We start from the raw sequence: 8,775 nt of genomic DNA, 5'->3' as shown, positions 1-8,775 counted from the left end.
ATACAGCATGAGGAGTGTAGACAATCATATCATGGCCCAATACTACGTCCTCACTTTTACTCACCAATAGAGCGGTAGCTGCTACACTTCTCAAACAAGTGGGGAGTGATCTTGCTACCGTGTCCAATTGGGCACTGTAGTATGCTACGGGCCTACTGGCATCACCATGTTTTTCTGTAAGGACACCTGCAGCACAACCATCGGCTTCCGTACAATACAAATCAAAAGGTTTTTCATAATCAGGTATTCCCAATGCAGGAGCTCTTGTCAGACTATCCTTAAGATTAAGGAAAGCCTGTTCTGATTCCTCTGTGTGTATGACATGATCGGGCTTTGAGGAAGAGACTAATTCCTGTAAAGTTAAGGCCAAAATAGAAAAAACTGGGATCCACATTCAGCAATATCCACACATTCCTAAGAAGGTACGAATTTGCTGTTGATTCTGCAGCAGCGTCATGTTTTGTATGGCTTGTATTCTATCTGTTGTAAGGTGTCATAACCCCTGGGTTAGGCAGTGTCCCAAGTATTTTACTCTGGATTGGCACGGCTGTAGTTTGTCCTTAGCCACCTTGTGTCCTGATTGTGAGAGATGAAGTAACAAAAGTTTAGTATCATTCAAACATGACATAAACGAGTCAGAACATAGCAATAAATTGTCCACATATTGAATTAGAACAGATCCATTGGCAGGTTGAAAAGATTGTAAATATTCGTGCAATGCCTGGGAGAAGACACTGGGGCTGTCTATGAAACCTTGGGGTAATCGTGTCCATGTGTATTGTAAACCTCTGTATGTAAATGCGAATAGATACTGACAGTCAGGATGGAGAGGCACAGAGAAGAAAGCAGAACAGAGGTCAATGAAAGTGAAATGGGTTGCATTTGGTGGGATCTGCACCAAAATGACAGCTGGATTTGGCACTACGGGGAATTGGCTCTCTACTACCTTATTAACACCTCTAAGGTCTTGTACCAGTCTATAGCCCCTCCCACCACTCTTCTTCACTGGAAAGATGGGACTGTTGGCTACACTAGCTGTACGGACTAAAATTCCTTGTTGTAACAATTGCTCAATTATTGGAAACACCCCTAATTCTACCTCCTGTTTTAGTGGGTACTGGGGAATTTTTGGAGCTTACCTACCATTTTTTAAGTTTACCATTACAGGGCTTACATTTGAGATTAATCCAGTGTCCTGTCCATCCTTAGTCCAAAGGGAATCTGGAATTAGGGACAACATTTCGTCTACTTGTGATGGGGTTTCATTTAAAACTGTAGAGTGATACATTATCCTTTGAGGAGTGTCTAACATATCCCGCAACTCGTATACCATTCTCTCTGGGATATCTAAATATACACCATCAGGGGTGCAATATATAACACATCCCATCTTACATAACAAGTCTCTGCCCAGTAGGTTAGTAGGAGCCGCAGCAGCCAGAAGGAAAGAATGTCTGGTATGCAAATGCCCAATAGTAACCTCTGTGGACTTTGTTAAAGGATAACGTTCCACTTTACCTGTTACACCCATTGTTGGTACTGTCTCATTGGTCACCTGTAAATTAATGGGAGATTTTATCACTGACCTGGTCGCCCCTGTGTCTACAAGAAAAGGATATTCAGTACCAGCTACATCAACCATCATGACCGGTTCTTCCCTAGTACTTCCCGTTAACCTGACTATCTGTAGACTACAGGTATGACCTGACCCCTAGCGTTGGCTACCGTTCTCCAATAAAGCATTTACGGCTACAATTGGAGCTGGTGCCTGTTGAACATTTGCCGGCCTTTGTGCATATCCTTTATGGGGATATCTAAATTTTCCCTGATGTGGGATTCCTACTCATTTTACTGTGCAGTTTCTACTTTAGTGTCCTGTTTGTTTACAGTTAAAGCATGTTCGTGTTTCGGGTGAAGACATGTGGTGTTGTGAGGTTTGCGCAGAGGGTAAAGGTGGTGGATATGGGTAAGGATAGGGAGGGTAAGGGTATTGTGGGGGATAAGAAGTTGGTGGATAGTCTGGGACCTGTGGTTGCATCGGGTTAGTGGGATAGAGTTGCGTTTGTTGTTGAGTTGAGTGGGGTTAGTAAGAGTGGGTGTGTGTGCAAGTGCAAGCATGTCTGTTGGCTGTGATGTTACTGTCATTCCCTCCAGAGCTTGTATACTGACAGCCATCAGTTTCTCACTCTGGGCTTCTCTCTTTTTGGAGATGTTCTTATCATGTTCAATGGCGGTTTCTATGAGGGTATCTTTTGTAAGTCCCCGCCAGCCAGGCTGTGAGGTCTGTACCCGAGTTTTCAAACTCTCTTTCAGACCGTCCACAAGTACTGTGACTATCATTCCCCGGTGGTGAGTGCTATCTTTAATATCCTCTATCCCAGTGTACTGGGTGATAGCCTGCAGAGCCCAATCGCAGTAATCTTCTGCAGTCTCACTCTCTTTCTGTTTAATTGTGAAAATTTTGTTCCAGTTAACTACTACTGGAAAATATATAGCCAATTGAGTTACTATGCGGGAAATGTTACCTTGGTTTACTTGATCTGTTAAGGGGACGTCACCATCCAATACACAATCCGTGATAAATTTTGTCATGTCGGTATTGCGTGGCTGACAGGCCCTTAACACCACACGCCAATCTTTATTAGTGGGCTCATGTGAACTACCCAAATTTCTCAAAAATCTTTGACATTTGGCTAATTCCTTTTTGGGATCGGGGAAATCATTTATGATGGAATTTAGTTCTGCTCTTGTCCAATGACAATGCATTACTACTTCCCTAGTGGGTACTATACCGTTTGCGTCTGCATTTCCATTTGGAACAGTTATTGTCCGAATGGGATGCAGACCGGTAGCGCTGCTACCTTTGACCTGGTTACCTGGCTGGGGGTTTAATCTGCTGCTGCTACGTATGGTATTAACAACTTCCTCTATGGGTGCAGAGTGTGTTAACACTTCCCTTGCTGTTACCGATAGAGATTGCGGCACCACCCGTGATTGTGGTGATGCAGCATCTATCATTTGCACAGCATGGGAAATTATAATAGGCTCATCATCCACATCATAAACATTTTCTTTAAGGTTGCTTAAGAGAGGGTACAATTTGTTTGTTACATTTTTATGGGTTTTTTTTTCATTGACTGCACCTACACCCCCATCCGCATAGGGTGGTGGTGGTGCGCGTGAACCATCTGTACTACCTTCTGCGACGCTACCTTGCAGTGCATGTGTGCTATCAAGCGATGCATCTGCGGCGCTATTTAGCGTCACCGGTGCATTGCCCGAGACTGTGCCCGCGACGCCTGCTTGCATCATTGGTACCTCCTTCAGCCACATTTTTCCCCTCGTACTGCCACAGTTTTAAACATTCAAAATATTTAATCTTTTTCTCTCATGATCGCATCAAACTGATGTGATCCCGGACATTATCTAACACATTTTTATCAAAACTACCAATTCTGGGAAACGGTCTAACACTCTTCCTCGTCATATTAAACCATAAATCACAATACCTTATTGCATAAGTACCGTACTTAGTATGCATGATACGACGGGCTGATCCGATCGGTGCCTCCATTAGCAGCACATCATTGCCTAACATTTCTACTGTTTGCATGGCTCCCATTCTGGGACAACTCCTATGCTTTCCAATAAAAATTTAAACAGGTGAAAGACAATCAAGATACTTTCACTTACCTGCAGACAATTTAAGTCGGCGGCGCCCACACACCTGGATAAGATTTAGTAAGGCAACTTCCACACCTGGATAAGATTTGAAAAGGCAACTTCCACACCCGGATAAGATTTAGTAAGGCAACTTCCAAGCCTATGAGAGTTTATATGTCGGCCACTCTCATGCACCGCTATACAACAAAAGACAACATGTACACCTGCTACTGTGTATAGAATGGTAAAGCTGCTTACCGAGCGACTAGGCTAACCCTTGCACCTAGCCCTTAAGGATCATACGATACCCTTAACTTTGTTCAACAAATATTCACTGTTACACACTTTTTTCCTGCGCAGAAAAATACACGTTTAACCCAGATATTGGTAATAGTAAAAAATTTAAACCTCAATGGCTTTGTTCAAACATGTGGCAGCACAACCGGAAGTACGTGTACACAATTGTGTGACTAGTTGCATACACAGTGATGTGACCAGACCCACGTGTTATACCTTAACGCTATTATGCTACTCCCTCTAAACTTTTATCAATGAGAGAAAACAACTTTTCTCTCCTTGTCCATGGATTCTGATCAGCGCTTCCTCTACACAATAACCGGCAGTACGCTCTCAGCAACACTGTGGTAATGAAAGACTAATGCATCTCTCAAAAGGCGCCTTAACCCTTTTGCTGAGAGGGAACTGACCGAGTGTTACCGTGTATCAGATAACGTGATAAACCTACGAGCCCCCAACTGTTGAATCGTGCAACTGAACCTTTAGTACATTCCAGCCTTTAAACCTCTAAGATTCACCTGCCTAGAACCTCTAAGACAAAATCTGCCTATACCTCCTAAAACCATAAGGTGTCGCTAATTAGCGCTGTGTTTTAAATATACCATTAATAAGACTCTAAGACAGTGGAATAGCGGTCCAACGCGCTAAAGATTATTATTCAGGTAAAAGTACAGATGTTACCACGCTATGATCTAACAATGAGCGCAAACTAAACTGTACAAACATTAGATCATAAGGTACAGTCAATACATACGCGTGCGCTCTGGGACCAGTAGCCGGCATCAGTAATGAAACCTTCATTGAAACAGCATAACAGGACCACCGCAGACTGGCATCTCATTTCAGAGCACTCACATATATACCCATACTGGGATAAGCAATACAATAGAATACGTTGGCAGGTTCTCATTGGTTCCTCTTCTTGCTTCTTCCATTACGGTACAATTCATAGGTCAGTGCAAAGACTCAACCAGCCTCTAACAGCCTGATTGTGTCCACTTTCCCGCTGCATAATAAATCTAGTCTAAACTATGGCATACAACATTTCAAGGAGTTATTCTCTCTATCATTCATATTTCATAGCCGCATGTTCTGATCTCCTCACCGATGCCACCGGAACGCTGTGGGAAAAGAGTAGATCAGTACGGCACCAATCACGGCCCATTTGCCATTTACTAAACCATAGTTACAGAAAACATTCATTTCTACATATGTTGACATTGCGATTAACCCAAATAATAATCATTCCTTTCGTGCTGCGGGACCATTGCTTTTAAATGTGTATGCAGGGAGAAATGACATTAAATTGTGTTGTGCATTTGAGGGTCTGTGGGGCACTTAGCGACCAGCACTAAGTTGGAAAGGCTTCTGTGTATGTGTGTGAGCATGCCAGTATGGGTTTGGGAAAGATCACTAAAAAGCTGGCTGTGCGTCTAAATAGCTATTTTGCGTTGTCCTATGTTTAACATGAAGTGCAGGGAAAACACCACTAATTTGCTACTTTTTGCTGCATCGCATATGTGTTAATGTGAATGTAGGGGAAAACACCACTACTTTGCTACTGCTCAAATATAAGGCTGTGAATGATTTTAATGTGTTGGAAAGTTATTTTATGTCTGCTAAATACCATCGGTAGGTGTTTGGGGAAGATTGTGAAAAAGCTGATCATGCTACTTTTTAGCAACTTTGCGTTGTGAGTAGCAAAATTGCTACTTTTAGCAATTTTGCACTGTGGATTGTGTACTATGGATTTTTGACAAAATGGCGCTTGTGTAAGCTTTCTTTTCTAAAATGGAGTCTTACTGCCATTCACAAGATGGTGTCTTGAGGCCAGTCGCAAAATGGCGTCGTCGCAATTAAATTTTAAACTGAACTTGTCTCAGCCAATTATTCAGCTACGACACATGAGACAGTATAAAAATTAACAAACTAGTGCCAGCTGTGTATACAAATTGAGGGTTCAGTCCTTGTTTTTTAATTTTGGCTGTTTATTGTTTTACCATAGCTTGGAATTCTGAAATGAGAGGGGGTAGGGGGAAAACAATTAGTTAAATACCTCTAAACATGCATTTTTGCCTATTTGTGCTAAAATTTATATTCTAAATAAAATAGATTTTTTTGATAATTATGCCTGTATTAATTATTTTTTTAAAAGTTGGATTATGCTCTAAATCTGAAACACTTTTTACACTAAGATTGTACTTACAAGATGAAACATAAGAGCAGATGTATACTCAAAACAACAGAAAGAAATATAACAGTAAAACCTGTTCAGCAGAAGGATTTCTATACCCTAGCACCAGAGGACAGTTTAAAGCACAGATACTTGAGAAAAACAATTATAATTAGCATAGCATTATAGCTATAATAAACATCTGTTCTTCTATTTTATAAGACTTAAATTGGAACTTTATAGTGTACATGTGCAAAGCAATTGTGACTACAAAATTGATTTGTCTGACCCCTTTACTTTTTGAGTATATTGAAAACTCATTGCTAAGCAGCATATTTATACTATATGCATACAAGACATAAGCATATCTATAATGGGTGTAGGGATTGTGGTGCACATGGGCCCCTGGTTCACCCTGCTCCCAAGATGGGGGTCCGATTGGGCTGAAACAGATGCCATTTTCCCTGCAATTTTTCATAGATATTTGTGAAGAAAGGAAATTTCATGCATGCTTAGAACATAGTAAAGACTTTGCCAAAGTCATTACTATCTTCTGCCCATGCATAATTTTTCCGGAGGAGAGTACCCACATAAAGATTAGCAATTGTTGAATTACCATTGTTAAAAGAGCTCCTATGGGCCTTATTAAAGAAGAATCAAGAAATCAATTTAGAATATTAAGATTACCATCTATTCCAATCTTGCCATCTCCATTAAAGTCACCGTCCTTCATGAACATTTTGGTTTCCTGCGCAGTCAATTTTCTAGCTTTATCGGAAAAGATCTAATGGTAAAAAGAAGGAGGTATGAGCTATCATGTTTCTAAGTTGTCAGATATCTAGTATGTCTGTATGCCTGATATTGCAGTGTTGTATGGATTCTGGTTAGGCAAAAGTGTGATGCATTTAAAAAATTAGATTTCCTATTTACTGTACATTTTATTTTGCAGTCTGCAAATAACATTTTCAGGTATTCTAGACTAGACTTTAAGTGTTCTGTTTACAGGCCAACTGGTGTAATCATTAGAGATGGATTTATTTTGAGATAAATTGCAATTCAAATTAATATCCTTACCCAACTGTCTCTTCCATAATGGATCCACTGAGGTCTCTAACAAGCATTTCAAAAACCCTTCTGGCATGATCAGGAGACTTGCCACTAAGACCAACTGACTTAAAGAACTCCTTGTACTCAAATGAGTCTTCTTCTGATAAAAAAGAAAGTTTTATTCCACATACAGTAAGCATCTTCACAACCAACCCTTTAATACCATCTGAAATAAACTGTGATTGTATTTTCTGGATACTTTCTAGGTGCTGTATTATGTTTATATGAAAATTATAAATATAATGTAAGTCTGATTTAAAATGACATAATGCCTCCAATGCCAAATGAAGCAGTTTTTTTAGGCAATGTTTACCATTAAAAATAAAAATAAAATCTAAAGTTTTTTCAATTAGTGTGATATCTATCACTGTAACTTAGTAAAATAAAACTATGAAATATAAAATTATTTAGATTATCTTTCTAGTGTACTATAAGTAAACATTAAGCACAGAGATAATACAACCATTCCATTTATGCATATTTTATTTTAATCAATCATCGTTTATCAAAAATAAATAGTGTATTACATAAAAATATATTGCAATTAAATTAAAGCTACCTTTACTACTATAATGTTAGCAATATGCATCACTTTTTGGTTGTGTTTTAGAAGAAGCTGAAGTCTGTAACTTACTTTCTATACTCTGCAGGGCAGCTGCAATGTCCTTAGTGGACAGAATTTCAGTGATAGACATTTTGTGCTGTAAATGAAAAGAAAATCTAGAATTTGTACTTTGCAATAGAAAAGTAACATGGGTCCCCAAGCACTGGTAAATTGGTAGACAGGCAATAGGTTGACAGATATAAAGGGTCAACATGGTGAAAAGGACAACACACAAGAGGTCGACATTGATGAAGTTCAACAGGTACAAAATACCTGTTGAACTTCATCAATGTCGACCTCTTGTGTGAATATTAGGGTTACAAAAAAAATTTAAACAACTTTTGAGTCAACCAATAGGGGCAAAAGGTCGACACAAAAAATGGTTGACTCAAAAGTTGTTTAAATTTTTTTTGTAACCCTAATATTCACAAAGATTTCTAACCCTAATTGCACAAAATGTCAGATGATAGACCATCAACTTGCCAAGGTTCACTGCTATTGCAGTGTTTGAGGTATCATCAATACAATGGTATAACTGACCCACATTAATTGTGTATCCAACCGATTCCACATGGCACACAAAATGTCAAATTTGTTTAAAAAAAAGTGGGAGGGCGAGATGGTCAGAAGTCAAGTAAATTGCCCCATGGATCTGGGCAAATTTAGCTAGATTGTTGGCTAAAACAGCAGCCAATCACAATGTTCATAGTTCCTGTAAACAAAATTGAGCCCTTTTTTAATCAAGCTGAAAGCTATACGCTTTGGATGTTCAGGTGTATCAGTGCTAGATGATGAGAAAAATGCACAGAAAATTTATGAATTTGAGCTGCAGGCAGCATCTGATGACTGACTTGAATCAAATGGTTAAAAGATTCCTGTCAAATGATTTATAGGAAAACTGTGCAGATTGAGCTGATCATGCACTATCAAG

General features: G+C 39.5%; 1 protein-coding gene across 1 annotated transcript; it reads right to left on the bottom strand.

Moving 5' to 3' along the window:
- Positions 1–5,948: 5,948 nt before the first annotated feature.
- On the bottom strand, positions 5,949–7,935 carry LOC148538979 (parvalbumin, thymic-like). Its single transcript, XM_088451915.1, has 4 exons — positions 7,875–7,935; positions 7,213–7,340; positions 6,821–6,917; positions 5,949–5,974 (listed from the first exon to the last, which is right to left on the bottom strand). The coding sequence occupies exons 1-4, from the start codon at positions 7,933–7,935 to the stop codon at positions 5,949–5,951; spliced, it is 312 nt and encodes a 103-aa protein (XP_088308041.1).
- Between the last annotated feature and the right edge of the window lie 840 nt (positions 7,936–8,775).

Source organism: Taudactylus pleione, unplaced genomic scaffold (genome assembly GCF_031769625.1).
Source record: "Taudactylus pleione unplaced genomic scaffold, aTauple2 ptg000032l, whole genome shotgun sequence".
Taxonomy (NCBI): Eukaryota; Metazoa; Chordata; class Amphibia; order Anura; family Myobatrachidae; genus Taudactylus; species Taudactylus pleione.
This window is presented reverse-complemented; position numbering and strand designations above follow the sequence as displayed.